This window comes from Pimephales promelas, chromosome 24, assembly GCF_988280905.1.
Source record: "Pimephales promelas chromosome 24, fPimPro1.hap1.1, whole genome shotgun sequence".
NCBI lineage: Eukaryota > Metazoa > Chordata > Actinopteri > Cypriniformes > Leuciscidae > Pimephales > Pimephales promelas.
This window is the reverse complement of record NC_142792.1, coordinates 12,488,597-12,505,925: the sequence shown is the minus strand read 5'-3', so window position 1 is coordinate 12,505,925 and position 17,329 is coordinate 12,488,597. Positions and strand designations below refer to the sequence as shown.

At 37.6% G+C, this 17,329-nt stretch overlaps 1 protein-coding gene across 3 annotated transcripts in view; it reads left to right on the top strand.

Annotated features, from left to right (window-relative positions):
• Nucleotides 1-17,329, top strand: part of cacna1c (calcium voltage-gated channel subunit alpha1 C) — a 113,162-nt gene that overhangs the window by 61,852 nt on the left and 33,981 nt on the right. For all 3 annotated transcript variants that reach the window (XM_089127146.1, XM_089127144.1, XM_089127145.1), the window contains exons 4-7: nucleotides 14,135-14,274; nucleotides 14,851-14,990; nucleotides 15,572-15,733; nucleotides 15,811-16,007. In XM_089127146.1, the coding sequence (XP_088983272.1) occupies nucleotides 14,135-14,274; nucleotides 14,851-14,990; nucleotides 15,572-15,733; nucleotides 15,811-16,007 (639 nt within the window). The remainder of the gene's footprint in view (nucleotides 1-14,134; nucleotides 14,275-14,850; nucleotides 14,991-15,571; nucleotides 15,734-15,810; nucleotides 16,008-17,329) is intronic.

Sequence of the window (17,329 nt, the reverse complement as noted above, 5' to 3'; positions counted from 1 at the left end):
TGGTCTTGTTTTAAGAAGACAGTCAGCAGATTATTGCTGAAGTCAAAGTATTTTGGATATGTTTTATTTAAGTCCAGATGATATAAAAAAAAAGTTACATAAAATTATTTTTTGCTTAGCATTTTCCACTCTTATCTGTTTTAAGGGTTAACACAAAATGTATAAAACCAAGTCTCATCAAATTTGTCTTTTTTATATTCAGTTTCAATTAGTCTGTAAACACAACAGGTTCCATGAAAGTGCAGAGGTGCAGATTTTATTTTATGAACCTGAGTGCACAGTATTTTCATTGTTATATTTATTTATGTATATATTTCAATACTACAATAATACAGTAAAAGCATATTTCACAAGTACTTATTTATTTATGCACATTAACAAAATTGTTGCACATTGCATGCATTGTGCTGCTACTTCCATTACATTCTTTGCACTTGGTTTGGATCTTAATGAGAACACCGTGAGCTCAAGGCACCCTCCCTCTGAAATATTGTCCTCTGGTGTTCCTGTTGGACAGTGTTACTTACGAATGATTTATACATTATCCAATTTCATATTTCACTGCCTCCTGTGTCTGCTCAGAGAAAATGCCCCTGGCCAGTATGTGTTTGTTGTGGGTCTTTTATAAAGTTTGTTGTGTGACCTGACCATTTCTTGAATATCTTTTGCAATCCTGCAGTCCCACGCTGCAGCAAACGTCTGTGATGAGGGTCAATGTCAGCAAACCCTCACACATTAACAGAATAATCAAATACTTAATTGATTCTTTTTGTGTATTTTGTGAATTACTGTATGGAGATAATAAGCTGCTGCTTCACATTTAACTTTTAACCAGTCTTTTACAAGAGTCTTCAACAGAGAAAAATGTCATGTTCTTGCCCACACACACACACACACACAGTGTGGGAGGATTGTGGTTTTGGCTGTTCATGACGTTTGATGGAGCCTCACTTTGGCATCATCACCAATCAAAACAATGCTCTGCAGAGTACGTGGTCTCCATGACAACAAGTGTCATAGTTACCACAGACTTTCAGCTTTCTGCCCAAATTCAGCTTTTTGTGCTTCATGTCTCTGTACATAATTAAGACAGTGATCAGTCATCTCTGAAACAGTTAAACACATTTAAACATTTATGTCGGGCCATAACATAAACCGTTACTATGTTTTGTTTTGTTTTTGGACATGTACCATAATGGTTTTACCATATTGCTGTATTATGTTATAAATTCTATTGAATATGAATATATCAAAGTATCATGCTTTTAACATCACTTCACCATGGTAACTGCACAGTGGTGCTATAATAATCTTCAGAAGTAAACAATCATCAAAGAGCACATTTCTGTTTCGTTTTTATCTCAGGGTGCACAGTAGGACCCTAAATAGCAGCATAGAAATGTGGTAACACACTGCTCAGAAAGGACGAGAGTGATTGAAGCGCTGGTCACACAAACCTCATCCTGGAATCAATCCGTCACCAGTCCCCGATCGCACAATGTGGCACTGTTGCCATGGCAAATGAATGCTTGGGAATGATGAATTCATGGTTCAGTGTTGTTTACGTAAAGACATCTGAGAATAATTCTCTCTCTCTCTCCTATGTTGCGCTTAACGCTCTGTTTAGTTTCAGCATCTCTCTTCCCTGATGCCGGTGACATCAACTCCTCCTTACATGGTGCTCCTCTAAACTCATCCCTCTCTGTACTGTCGTCATGGCGATGCTCTTTAGCCATCTCACTCAGATTCCTAACATTCCTGATCCTGAGTAATGTGAGCATGTTGCTGTGGAGATGAGCTGGTGAATAAACGGGGTAATGCAGCAACGTGAGAGCACAGGTCTCATTGTTTGTGTCTTACAGAGGAATGCAGAATGCATTCATGTAAACTCATCAGCTTTTACAATCAGCTGGTTCTATTTTGCAACACATTTCTATTTCTGTAGTTTAGTTATTTTAAAGTCCATGCTGTAGTTTACTGTCTATCCTACAGTTTACTTTGTGTTTTGAACTGTAGTGCCCAGGTATCATTTCACCACCCAAAAAGAAAAGGAGAAAATAAGTAAAGAAATGTATTGGCTTAAAAAAATGCCTTTTAATGTTGTTGCAAAGAAAATCATTGTCTACCATCATGTCATTTACAATCACTCCATTTTTAGCATGTGCTGTAGTTCATAATCTGTCCTGTCACTCAGTTTGTCTGGGTGTTCAGGTGGAAGTCTTGTCCTGTAGTTTGCAATCTGTCTTGTAGTTCATAGTCTCTCATTTTTGAGTGTGTGCTGTAGTTCAGAATCTGTCCTGTCCTGTTTGTGTCCTGCATTTCAGGTGGTAGATTCTCTTCTGTATAGTTTACAATCTCAAAGTTTTGAGTGTGCCAGAATCTGTCCTGTTGTTAAGGTGACTGAGTCTGTCTGTAGTTGACAATCTGTCATGTGGCTCATGCCTGTCCTGTTGTTGTCTGTCTTATAGTTTAGAGTAGGTTTTCTCAAATCTTGAGGTCCACTGTCCTGCAGAGTTTAACTCAAACTTTGATCAAACTCACCTGCCTGTAAATTTATAGTAATCCTAAACACCTTTATTTAAATGTTTTTAAACCTTTATTTAAATTTAAAAAACAAACATTATTTTGTTCAGGTGTGTTTGATTATGGTTGGCCCTGAACTCTGGAGCAAAGTGGACTTCAAGGGCAAAGTTGAGTCTTCCCTGTATTTCAGTGCTCACTGCCTAGCCTTTAATTAAAAAAAAAATAAATAAATAAATAAATATATATATATATTGGTCAGTCTATTTTGTCCTATCGTGTATTTTACTCTATTCTGTTCTTGACTTCAGCAATTGAAGAGAGTTCACTGAGCGCAGTGTTTCCACTGACTCACTCAGTTCATCAATGACTTCTGAGGTCATTGATGATTCAGTCTAAAGAGTGAGTTTGTTTATTTAATGAAAATTGTGGAGTGTGATTTCAATGCCTGCAAATAGATGTTGTAATATATGTGAAATGTGGCACAAACTAAGCCAAGCTGTTACAAACCACGGTTGTTTAAGAAGAATATACGGAATCATTTAATTAAATTTAACTGAACGTTATACATTTTCTATGAATTTTTTAATAGCACTTTTAAAAACCTCTGATGTTCCCGTATGAGACTGTCTGATATACATTTCTGTTTTTTAAAGCTAATCCCAATAAGATAAGTAAACTGTTTAGATGCAGGAAAGTCTTTCTCTCCTGTTAACACTTTTCTCCTGCTGTTTTCTTATTATATCATGTCTTGTTAAACTTTTTGTTCAGTTCTTAGGCTCTGTGTGAGTGTGTTGCCATGACAATAATGCATGTAAATGAAAACTTTATAGAGTTAAGAGAGAAATTACAAGGACAGTTAGACTAGATTTCTCTTTAAAATTATTCAGCCTGAATTGAAACAAAAACATAAAGAAAGGTAGATGGAGGTGGAACAGTGTGTTTTCAGACTGTGGTGTTTGTTAAATGTCTGAGCTTGGCAGCCCAGAAGAGACATCAGAAATATGTGGCTTGAGTCCTTCACTGAGATGTCATACCGGTCTCATCAACATTATTTACATTCCACTGAGAAAAGCAGACCAGCTCTTCCCCTCTCTTTCTTTGTAAGCTTGTGTGCTTCTCTGTGATCATTCCTGTCAGCCAAATGCACAAAAGGGCAGATGTCTCTGTTTATGTGTGTATAATTTTTACCAGTCTTATTATTGTGCAGACGCAGAGGTTATAGTCATCAGAATATCTTGTGCAGCATTTTAGGCTCCATGTTATAATTGATAGAACTGTGAATTTGACCAAACCTGTCAAAAACTTGTCCAGATAACATTTAACGACAAAATCAAACGGGGGAAAATATAAGAATTTTAGTTTTATACATATATATCTCACAAAAGTGAGTACACCCCTCACAGTTCAGCAAACATTTTAGCATATCTTCTCAAGGGACAATACTATAGAAATGAAACTTGGAAAGATTTTAGAGTAGTCATTATGTGCTGCTTGTATAGCAGTATATATTTACTGTCCTCTGAAAATAACTCAACAGCCATTATTGTCAAAATAGCTGGCAACAAAAGTGAACATGTCTGTGTCCAAAGTGTCAATATTTAGTGTGAGCACCATTGTTATCTAGCCCTGCCTTAATCCTCCTGGTCATGGCATTCACCAGAGCTGCACAGGTTGTTGCTGGGATCCTCTTGGACTCCTCCATAATGACCTCACAGAGCTGCTGGATGTTAGACACATGGCACCTCTCCACTTTCCGCTTGAGGACGCCCCACAGGTACTCAATAAGGTTCAGGTCTGGAGACATACTTGGGTATACTGAAAACCAGTCAGTATCTGGTGTGATCACCATTTGCCTTACGCAGTGCAACACTTCTTTGCATATAGTTGATCAGGTTGTTGATTGTGGCTGGGTGAATGTTGGTCCACTCTTCCTCAATGGCTATGCAAAGTTGCTGGATATTAAGAGGACCTGGAACACACTGTCATATACGCTGATCTGGGGCATCCCAAACATGCTCAATGGGTGACATGTCCAGTGAGTATGCTGGTCGCGCAGGAACTAGGATGTTTTCAGCTTCTTGGAATTGTGTACAGATCCTTGCGATATGGGGCTGTGCATTATCATGCTGCAACATGAGGTGATGGTCTTGGATGAATGGCACAACAATGGGCCTCAGGATCTTGTCATGGCATTTCTGTGCATTCAAAATGCCATCAATAAAATGCATCTGTGTTTGTTGTCCATAACATACGCCTGTCCATACCATAACCCCACCATAACGTTGACATCAGCTAACAGCTCACCCACACGACGACATAAATAAGAGAACACCTCTCCAAAGTGTCAGGCGCCATCGAATGTGAACATTTGCCCACTCAAGTCGGTTACGATGACGAACTGAGACCCCGATGAGGATGAGGAACATGCAGATGAGCTTCCCAGAGACGGTTTCTGACAATCAAATGTAGTAATTGTTTGGTTATGCAAACCGATTGTCGACAAAGTGCTCACTAACATAAATTTAGACAGATTTGTGAACAATCTGAGTGTGGTTGTGTGTGTGTGTGTGCATAAGCAAAGTAACCATTTATTATTTATTACCATCATCGTTACCATCACCACCACCACTCCTCACTACCATCAGATCTTTCAACGTATATATACATGGATACTGTAGAAATAGGATTAGATCTTTGAGTTCAGGTCATGACAAATGAGTTCAGGTCATGAAAAACGGTGGCAAAAACAAGTGTTGTGTTAATTTTGTTCAGTGTATATATTGCTATACAAAGCAGCACATTGACTACTCTAAAATATATCCAAGTTTCATTTTTTATAGTATTGTCCCTTGAGAAGATAGTACACTGAAATGTGAGGGGTTCACTCACTTGAGATACAGCGTGTGTGTGTGTGTGTGTGTGTGTGTGTGTGTGTGTAGTGTGTATATATATATATATATATATATATATATATATATAATCTGAATGCAAAATTTATGCATTATGGTAATGAGTATTTGAGCCTTAATTGTCATGAAAATAAAGTCACTATGCATTATAATCAGTAATCAGTGTTCCTAAAAATAAGCTTGATTTGAATGTTCACCCAGAAAAAGAGAGATATTGTAATATTAATAATAGTTATTATAAAATTACTAATGTTTATTAAATAGATTATTATAGTAAAAATGTGATATATAAATCACATAAATTTTATATATATAATTTACTTTTTATGCACTGCAGGTGTTTGACATTGTCCTTTTTGAAGGTTGTGTGTGCATGTGTGTGAGAGTGAATTTGGCTCCTATTGATTGATTAATTTGCTGCAGAGACCCCTGGTCATCAAGGTGGAGGAGGAGGAGGAGGAGGGGGATGAAGCCCCGGTCGGCAGACACTTGACAGCCCATAGCTTTATATCTAGTATATACTGCTGAAAGTCTGTGTGTGTGTGTGTCTGTGTGTGTGTGAGACTTGTGATTATGACCGCAAACATGTGCATGAACATCTGTCTGTATGTGTGTATCTGATCTCTATGAGTCTGTAGACATGTAATAGGGCTGGTGGCTTTGAGTCCCAACAGTTTACAGCTTCCTTTAAACCCTCCTTACTTCTCTCTCTGTGAGTCACTGGAACGGCAGAGTGAGTCATATTGCTTTAATCATGCCGTAGAGAAGCTGTCCGACAGATGGATAGAGAGAAAAAGACAGAAGGAAAAGGAAAGAAAGAGAGACACCCAATATCACTTATCCATTTTTCTCCCCATTACACAAGTGCTGTACCATAAGCCATGAAATCTATTTTTCTCACAAGTAACTCACATATAGCTCTACAGAGGTGACGAGCATATGCCGCTTTAATCTCGGGAATGTAACATCTTTGTTTGATTCTTTGTTATTTTTTTTTCTTGACCCAGCATCAAAACAGTCCGTTACACTCCACCCACCCAACCTCCACTGCCAATTAAAAGACTAACAAGATTTTACTCCTTTGAGAAAGGCAGCGCTACCTCATCCATCCTTAATACCGTTTTTAAACTAGTCCCCTCTCCTGCTGGCAGCAACATCGTCTACATTCACGCCGCGTTCAGTTCCTCGTGAACAGGAGAGGGGAGTTGTTCCGTAACGGTCACTACAAGTGACATAAGCTAACAAGCAACCCACAAAATCAACAGTAAAGCGCTTAATTTATTGTTCATTGCCTGTTAGTGGTTTTTGCAAGAAAGGCAAGAATCACTATTAAGGTGCAGTCCCATTTTCTGCTTTTCCCTGGCAAAATCCAGTCATTTCTAGCAAGCTAGAATTTTCGTGTGAGGACAAAAGATTATGTCACACAAATTTTCTGTTAACTAACAGAAAGCTGATTGGAAAGTGACATGCACACACTATTGACAATGGATCTTTTTTTGTTCTCTTTTTATTACTGCAAAATCTCATTAAAAATGTTGCTATTGTGATTGCGCCTATCTCCGACATGTTGACCATCCCATGATGTTTCTGCTGTAGATGTGAAAAATACCTCAAAACAGACTTGGAAAAATGTCACCTGGTGGACTATAATAGGTACAATAACCATATCTAAATAGATTTTCTGTTTTTTTACTTAGGCCATTTATTACCCACTCTAGCTACTGCATACTGTAGCAACCTTCTAAAGACCACTCAAAACACCTTAACAATCACATAGCAACACCCTAGCAACCACCCAGAACAGACTAGCATCATGATGGTGAATTCAGCACAAGAAAACATCACTTACATTGTCTTTACAAGCTATAAAAATGTAGTTTTCATTTTTAAAATTGCCATATTTTGACCCTCCCACTGAAGAAGATCGGACATAAAAGGAAATTCATTTCATGTTCATTCTGTACCTCATGTTTGCCTAAGAAAAAAATGGTTTAGTGTGAAGCTGAGAAGTTGTGTGTGTATGTGTTTCTGACTGTACCTGAGATGGTAAGACGGCCACCCAGCATACAGACGTACACACTCGTTCTTAAGAACTAGAAGCTGCAGATAAGTCTGTTCCTATGGGACAGCATATTTTTGGTACCTGCTGAGACAGATAGAGAGAGACAAAGAGAGAAAGAAAGGGAGGGTATACTGATGAGTATGTGGTTAATTTTAGAATGTGGTGTGAAAAATGCAGCGGAACAGAGCGTTCCTCCTCTTTTCTCAGCCGTTTACATCCGATTGGTCGAACTTTGCGCAGTGATCCCTTTTGGCCAATGAGACGTATCGTCATGGGGGAATTATGAGAGTAATAGACCCATCAGAGTCCTTCCTTAAATATACACACACACTCAGAGAAAATATGATCCCCGCCCCATGTCGATTATTATATTAGTGTATGGGAGAGTGGGTGGAATTTGGCAGTCACTTTTAGATAGCGTTTGAGCACTGCACCATAAATAATTCCTCTCTCAAATACACACACACTCTGGGCTGCTGGTGTCGGTGCAGTGTGATGATGAATAGACCTAGTGATGTTATTTCTGGAGAAATTACGACACTGCCAGAACTCCCTTCATATCTGGTTTTAGAGCAGTTTCAGTTTGGATAGTTTGTCTAGGTTTGTTTGGGTTTAGTCCAGGAGCACAGGAACGTTTGGAAAAGTGGGGGGAGGCACATTATAAAAATGTAGCTTAGTTCAAGATGTTTGGCCAACAGTCTTCACATGATTTGCTGAAAAAGAGTCACCGGTAAAGAATCACAATTCTTGCTAGGATTGCTGCTTACTGTTTGCGCATTGCCGTCACAAACATTTGGCAGAGACTTCAGCTGATGGCAGAGTTTTCAAGTTGTTGTTTGCACTTCAGCCAACCCAAATTAAAATTTTAATTAATTATTAATAATAAAAAATAATAAAAATAATACAAAATTATAGAAATTGTGTGTATATATATATATATATATATATATGTGTGTGTGTGTGTGTGTGTGTGTGTGTAAATCAAAATACAGTAAAAATTTTAATTTTGTAAAATATTATTACAAAATAAAAAAAGTCTTCTATTTGAATATATCGTGAAAGATAATTTATTCCTGTTATGTCAAAGCTGAATTTCCAGTATCATTACTCCAGTCTTCAGTGTCCCATGATCCTTCAGAAGTCAGCATACTGATTTGTTGCAAAAGAAACATTTATTATTATCATCAATGTTGAAAATGGTTGTTTTCCTTAACATTTTTGTAGAAATGGTGATACTTTTTCAGGTTTCTTTGAAGAATAGAAAGTTTAATTAACACCATTTTATTACATTTATTTATTTAATCTATTAAATCATTTTATTAAATAGAAATCTTTAGTAGCATTAAAAATGTCTAAAATTGCTAGAAAATAAAAGGCAAGTTGTGTTCCAAATTTTAAGCAGGACACTGACAGTTAACAGGTTGTTAAATCAGTATATTAGTAACAAGTATATTAAGTATATTAATAACAATTAATTAATTAAAATGGTTTAAGTACTTAAAAAATGCAGTTTAGGATTCATCCCAATAGGTAGAACGGGTCTATTCACCTACTTTTTCTTTCTCCTGCAGTAGATGCATGCTATACAGTGACTCTGAATGAAAAGAATAAAATGGAACAGATTTGCGAGACCATAACGGCTGAAAGCTTCCTTGTGTGTTGACTACAGGTGTGGTAAGCACGCATGTGGCCGTGTAACTTCCTGTCGCAGTGTGGCGTGGGGTAACGACAGAGAACGGCTTTCCTCGGTGAAATGAGCCGAGCCACACACGTGCGAACACTTACACGCATACGCAGGATTCACAGCAGGCTGCTGCTCACCAGCTGTCTCCATGGAGACCAAGATGGGCTCTGGTTGTCATGGAAACTGACAGCAGCATGCTGTGGGTTTTTGCAACGTGTACGGCTCCCGAGAGCACTATTTAACTCTGTGCGTACAGTCAATATTTAATCTGAGTCAGGACTTCAGCTAAAATCTCCTAATTCATCATGTCGTTTCTCGCAGGTTCTTCGGCCACATGGGAATATAAATCCGAAACAAATGAAGAGCATGTCACAGCTGTAAGCAAATGAACACACAAGCACTTACACAAACCCAGCAGGAACGCATCAGATGTAAAAGCCTGTTGCCGGAGCCGTGGTTTTGGAAGTTAGCGCATGTGTCCGAGTTTGAATTTGGCTTGCGTCTTCATTCACTTGTTCCCGTCCACTTTATTTTGTCCATGCTGTCGAGTGTTTCTTCAAGCTGTCCCTAACTAAGGAACAGTGAGTTGCTTTGTGACATCATTTGTCCGTCAGAAATGACTTGTGGGTAGGTGTGTCTGACAAGGCATCTGATGACCGCAAATCCTGTTACCTTGGTTACAGACAGACTGGGCATAAAGGTAAGGTCACAAAGATCGGGAGGTTCTGTCCCCCGAGCAGCTCCTTGTAATTTGATTGGCTCGCGGCCCCGTTTGTGCACCCATCACAGAAAATTGAATTATCGTGACTGTCATCTAGAGAGCCGCACAGCTCACCTCTCCTGTCTGCATCCCTCCATCTCTCCCCCCTCCTCCTCTCATTTACTTCTCATTTTTGCCTCTCTGCTCTTCCTTCCATTCTTTTATCATGTCTTCTCTCATCTATTTTGTTTGCCTGCATCATCGTTGCTCATTTTTTAGAGAGTGGAAAAAGAAAGGGATGAGTTACAAACCGGTTAAACAACTTTATTGCCGTTCCTGTGCAGATGCGAGTTAAAGGAATACCCAAAAAGTAATATTCTGTCATTTTCCCCCCTCATATAACAACATTTTATAGTGCTCACGGATTACAAGCTCCAGATAGGATGCAAAAAACAAAGTAAATGTTTTTCCTTCCACATATTCAGACTGGTGCATCTTGTTTGAATACAACACTCATAAACGAATGGAATTTGATGACAATTACGTCAAACCTGATGGCACTCCTCAGTCCTCCACAACGCAAATGAATGGAGCCATTAAAGGAAAAAAAAATTTGAGGTGGAAGGATGAATTATATCATGATTGTTTTGCACTCACTCGCAAAGCTTACTGTATGTGTTCCCTCAAGAAAGTTTACATTTGCTCGCAAAAGTTTTTTGTTCCCCCAAGAAATGTTACATTTGCCCAAAAACAATGCAAAGTTTCTCAGGGGAATGTAAAACTTTCACATTTCTTATGTACCTATTTTTTATATACTCCTCTTAGAGGCTCTGTAGTAAATTTCAGGTTGAGATAAAGATTATCACAATTTCTCAAACAAAACTATCAAAGGTGAACATTTGCAATGTGGTGCAAAAGTCTTATGTACCACTTTTATGATACTGTCATTATGTGTTTGTGTGTAGCCTGGTAATCCCGACGTTCTGAGGACAAAATGTCCTCACAAAGATGGCAATATCCGAAATCCTTGTCCTGGTGCGTATAGTTTTTGGTCCCCATGAGGAAAACGGCTAATAAATCATACTAAATGTGTGTTTTTTTTCTTAAAGGTTTTCTGTGATGGGTAGGTTTAGGGGTAGGGTTAGTGTCCGGAGACAGAATATACAGTTTGTAGAGAATAAAAATTCGGGGTGGTGATGATGCAGTGGATAAGACACACGCCTTTGGTGTGAGAGACCCGGGTTCGAATCCACTGTGAGACACCAATGTGTCCCTGAATGTGCCCACTTAACCCCTAGTTGCTCCTCTGACATATATAGCAATTGTAAGTCGCTTTGGATAAAAGCGTCAGCTAAATGAGTAAATGGAAATGTAAAAATCATTGTGTCTAAGTCCCCATGATACATGAAAACCCAACATGTGTGTGTCCGGGAAAGGTCCTGGATCAGAGGCAGAACCTGAGAGCGCAGAGTTGCACTGTGCTAGATGCCTCTGAGTGTGTGTGTGTGTGTGTGTCTGTCTCTGTGCCAGCTGGTTCAAAGGAACTAACACGTCTCGCCTTCTAAGAGTCTTAATAATACATTCTCACTCACACGGATATCTTACGCTACTCCAGGCTTAAATTGACCTTTTTAAATGTGCTATTGCTGCAATTATGGGCATGAGTAAGTAGCCCCGTAAATCGCTCTTTCTCTCACTTACACTTTCTCTGTCTCTCTCGCTCTCGATCCGTCTTCCAGAGAGCAGCCGGTCAGTCTTGCTGAAGGATATGCAGCGTAACCTCATAATTATAAAGTCATAATACACATAAACACAAACCCACACTCTCTTTATCTTCATTGATACCTCACAAGGAGAGATTAGATATGGGACTGTTGTGATAGGCATGATATTGTCCCCTGATGGGCTGGCTGATATATAGATATGTTTAGCACAAATTAAGGCTGCAGGTGGAGAGAATACTGAAAGAATTTTGAGAGAATATTGACTCTTTAAAGAAGTAATGCTTGGTTTAAAAAAAGATCTTTTCACGATTTATGGAATTAATTTTTCCCCTCAGGTCCTCATAATGCTAATCAGTAATAAAATGACTATTTTCCTCCCTCTCTGACACTTAAATTAAACTGGATTATTTTTGCTGATATGGCTTTAAAATGTAAAGTCCTCTGAATGTGAACGAGATTGCATGAGAAGTGTTTTCCAAGCTGATTTTGGAAATTGGAGTTGATTTTTGTAGCTTAACTTCAACATGGTCTTTTTGGACTGAGAAGTACTGGGCAGTTCTGAACATTACTGTATGTTCTTATAGTACATACCTTCTTATAGTACAAACCTTTGCAAATTTGATTACTCAGGAAGGATCCCTTTAAACAAAGTGAGTGGAGTCATTCCAGCATTATTCCACACCATTTTCTTTACACAACCAGGAAAGAGGAGGATTCTGGCAGGTTGTTTAGTTTGAATGGATCTGAGAACTTATGGGCCCAAATCCGGATTAACTATTGAGAACAGATTGACGATGCCTACATATTTTGTAAAAGTTACTGTTGACAGGTCAAGCCATGGGAATATTTCTGTCTCAGACCCAAACAGATCTCAGGGGACTAGACCGTCTCAGTGCAGCTCCCACGACCTCTGACCTCCTACATCCACACACAGACAGCAAATCAGGAGAGAAGGGGTGGAGTCAAGCAAGATTGTACAGTATGTGTTCTAGTTAGACACAGAGAACAGAACATCAAATTGTGAATCCATTATTAAATCTAATACAGCAGATTCATCTGTCTATTTAAATGTAATTGTTAGATTGCGTGTGTGTGTGTGTGTGTGTGTGTGTGTGTGTGTGTTTGTCTGTCTGTGTGTAATGAATTACTGTGGTGTTGATTGCACTGATGACCGAGGGCTCTTGTCAGTAATTGAGCTTAATTAATTTAAGAGCCTCAGATTGATTCCGGATCTCAGAGTTTAGTGTACAGTAAAGTAGGTGATAACAGGATCATTTAACCCTGTTTTTAAAGCAGCTGGATTTAAAATGTGATTCAACACAAACTAAATTCTGCTCCTGTTCAATATCTGTTGAAAATCCATCATTAACTCCATGGGTTTTTTCCATATTTTTATTGTTGCAATGCAAATCCACGTGCTGCTGTTTTTTCCTTTTCTTTTGAACACAAAAATTATATAAAGGTCATTATACTGTATATATTATATAATAGCATTATATATACAATTAACACACCTATTTATTGTACTCATCAATTAGCTGCATTTACTTAATGTGTTACTCTTGTGTTCAATTTTTTCTCAAAGAAGTTTGTGTTAAAAAAAGTTTAAAAAATGACTAATGCAATTTTTAATGTAAGCAACATTTGGCTCTGTATACTAGTGTTTCTGTTACTAAGAAACATGTTTTTCTCATCTGAATTAAGTGGTTTTGATTCAGAGTGCAGCTTTGCAGTGAATCATCTACATGTGTTGAAGTTTTAAATTGACTAGTTCCTTAAAATTAAGGCTTATCGTGATGTTCAGTCCACTATCACCTCCACAAAGGAAATTGCCAGCAGATTTTTTTTTTTTTTTTTTTTTAATAAAACTCAGCTACAATGACATTTATGGTAATTTCCAAGTTAATGTTCTCCCTTGTAGAAACTATTTTGACCTTTATCTAAGGATTATTATTTTTTTGATTCCCACTGAATGTGTAATGGTCTAAATGTTATTTCTGAGCGTATAACAGTTGAGCTCCTTGTCTCTTTTAAGTCTCTTTCATTATTATTAAAAAAACGAATTATATAATTGATTGCAATTTTATATATTTTCATTCCAGCAAATATTTATATGAAATCAATATTATCAATTAATCATCATTGAAACAAATCACATCCGAAATCCCTTTTTTCCCACAGTCTTGTAGCTCTAGACACATCCGCAGAGATGAATGTCTGTGTTTTGATTCTCACAGGAAAGTTGGGAGACAGTCAGCAAAGACTGAAATTCATCTGGCATTTACAGACGCAGCATTTCTGCTCTATAATCCACTCGAACACGGTGTCTCTGGTGCAGCGACATTCTGTGTGTTTGTGTGTGATATCTGTTCTCTTCTGATAGGCCTGATCTGTAATAAAATGTCATGCAGACAAATGGCTCTACATTTTCTGATGTTGGTTCAGAGCTTCGGGCGGCTTTACGTTTAAAGATATTAGAGATGTTGCAATTACAGAACTAATATCCTCTTTCACTCTGTTTTGTCTGTTTAGGAACGGGTGGAGTATCTCTTTCTGATCATTTTTACGGTGGAGGCGTTTCTGAAAGTTATTGCATACGGGCTGCTGTGTCATCCTAATGCGTACCTGCGGAATGGCTGGAACCTGTTGGATTTCATCATTGTGGTGGTAGGGTGAGTACAGGAACCCTGTGTAACCCTTGAGACACATATGGATGAGCGAGTGTATGATTTGAGTTATCATGGAAACATTATTTTAATAAAGAAAAATGCTTTTTATAACGCGTCAGTGTATAGCATCATTGCGTTTGCACATCTTTAGTGGCAAATATAAAAGCTGTACACAGATTTGGAAAATATTATATTATAGAAATTTATATATATATATTATTTTATTTGCTGTCATATCTCCTTTGCCCTCATCTGTCGCAGATGACAATGAATTACTTGTATTTGAACAGTTCATTTCCAGGACCTGCTGAAAAAAGTTTTTTGAGCGTATTCCCAATAAAAAGTGTCGCTCACATTAATTGTCTGAATGCAACAGTTAAGTTCTCCGTCTCATTAAAAATAGAAAAACATCTTCAATTCAAATGGACTTTTCACGTCGTAAAAAGTTTTATTTCAAGATTGGTATCATTTAATGACTTAAACAACACATTACTGTACTTAAATTAGTTACCATACTTTGAAATCTGGAATGTAAAATGATAATGAGTCAGTAACTTCCTCTTTCATTCTCTCTTTCAGGCTCTTCAGTGCAATATTAGAGCAGGCCACTAAAGGAGACGGTGGGACTTCAATGGGAGGCAAGGCTGCAGGGTTTGATGTTAAAGCCCTGCGAGCCTTTAGAGTGTTGAGACCTCTGAGACTCGTGTCTGGAGTACCTAGTGAGTGACACACACAAACACACACACACACTCATCTGATGATTGCTGAGTAAGTCGTTTATGAGTCAGGGCTGAGAAACAGAGAGAATATGAATTTAAATTTCCTTTCTGTGGGAGGATCTGAAACCATTCTACAAAATGTAGATTCAGTAATCACAACCCAGAAATTCAGAAGTCACAACTATTAAGCTGTTGTTATCTGCAGGTGCAAGCACAGCTTTTTATTGTTATGTAGGAAAATCCATTTCCTTTTTGATTGGCAAATTTGTCCAGAATGTGTCTGTTCATTACCCGTTATTATGCGTCTCTCTGGAATACTTCTATTCTGCAGTCAAATTTTTTTGACTATAACTATAATAAGTATAATGACCGTTAAACTGTACACTGTAATTGACCATCCATTTTAACCTATTCTGGCTTCACTTCACTGAATGAGATTCATGATCAGCTGACTGTACTTGATCATTTTATCATTGATCATATTCAAAGTATTAACATTTACTTTGCACTTCATTCATAAAACAAAGAAATTATTAGTTTGATGATTCAGTTTTTTTTAATAATTTCCTTTGTGGTTGCAGGTTTACAGGTGGTGCTGAACTCCATCATTAAAGCCATGGTTCCCCTCCTGCACATCGCTCTGCTCGTTCTCTTCGTCATCATCATTTACGCCATCATCGGCCTCGAGCTCTTCATGGGCAAGATGCACAGAACCTGTTTTTTCTTCAAAGATGGACACAAAGGTCAGGACTTTGTCTTTAGCAATTGTTCCTCCCTGGTTTTCACCCAGATAAACTGACAAAATCCTATTTTCGTTCAGGTCCCATATCTGAAGAGAAGCCAGCCCCCTGCGCCCCAAACTCCGCCCATGGACGACACTGCGCCAACTTAACACAGTGCATGATGGGATGGGAGGGTCCAAATGACGGAATCACAAACTTTGATAACTTTGCATTTGCCATGCTGACTGTGTTTCAATGCATCACGATGGAGGGCTGGACTGACGTCCTGTACTGGGTGAGTCTGCTCCAGTAACGGCACACCACACCTTATGATTAAACACATGAGCAAACATGGTCCAGTACAGTGAGACATGCGCAGGATATGAATGAGGTTAAAAAAATCATAAAGGAACCCATATCTAAAGGGAATCCTAATGTAACATAATGGGAATGTTCTCATAGGATTTCACACAAAATCTAGGTATTTTAGAGCATACAATTGTCAACAGGACTATTATGATTGCCTGCAAGATAAAATGTATAACATTTAAACTATTTAACTATGTGATTTGATTATGGATGGACATTCTGAGTTTCTGATAGATAAAAATGTTGTAAGAATTTCAGATATTTTAAAAGGATCTGCATTCATAGTTCCAAATTATAATTAATATTATACACGCATTATTTTGTGATTTTGTTTATTTGCTTGCTTGTTTGTTTGTTTGTTTGTTACGGAGCCCCTAAAGGGACATGTGAAGGCAAAAAAATATGAGATAGGAGGAAAAATGATTTGTCAACTTGAAATTTTGAGTTCACTCACTTAACATTTCTTGGGAGAACACAATACATTTGCGAGAGAACACAAAATCATTGATAAATAATTTTTCCTCCCATCTCATATTTTTTTCCTTCATGTCACTTTAGGGGCTTGATAGTTTGTTGTATTTATTTAATGCACATATTTATATGTTTGCTTTTCTATTTTTATTTGTAATTTTTTTTGGACTAGGTGGGTGGTGTGTAGGTTAGGGCTCAACAACAAGGATAATCTAATACTGCTTTGCCACTGAAAATTTTACATTTATTGATTTTGTTCATCCATTTTCATACTTTCATACAATTGAAAATTATTCTGTCGATTTTTCATCGAGATAATGTTTTAAATTTGCAGAAATAACTTGCTAAGCATCAGTAAAAAATGTGTTGAAAACATCATATGACATTATTTCCAGCAAAAGAGTTTTTTATGAATTTATGAAGTTATATTATAGATGTATAATTTCCAGTGTTACACTTTGCTTTTTGTAAAGAAAAAAAATCATTTTAGTGCTCTAATAATTAGTACATTATTTGTAAACTTATAATTTTAGTATATAATCAGTATATTTCTAGCAAATATATAAAACCATTGCTAAAACTAAACATTTAACATTCTTGTATGGTGGAGCCATTGAAAATGTTTGCAAGACAAGTAAAACTAAGGACTACTTGCCCAACTCGCTTGCAGAAAAAACCCCTGTTGAACCCTGTGTGTGTGATTTACATCACTGCTGATCTCTACAGGCTATCTATACTGTATCTCAGTCTTCTGCACTCTCACAGATACTTAAAGTG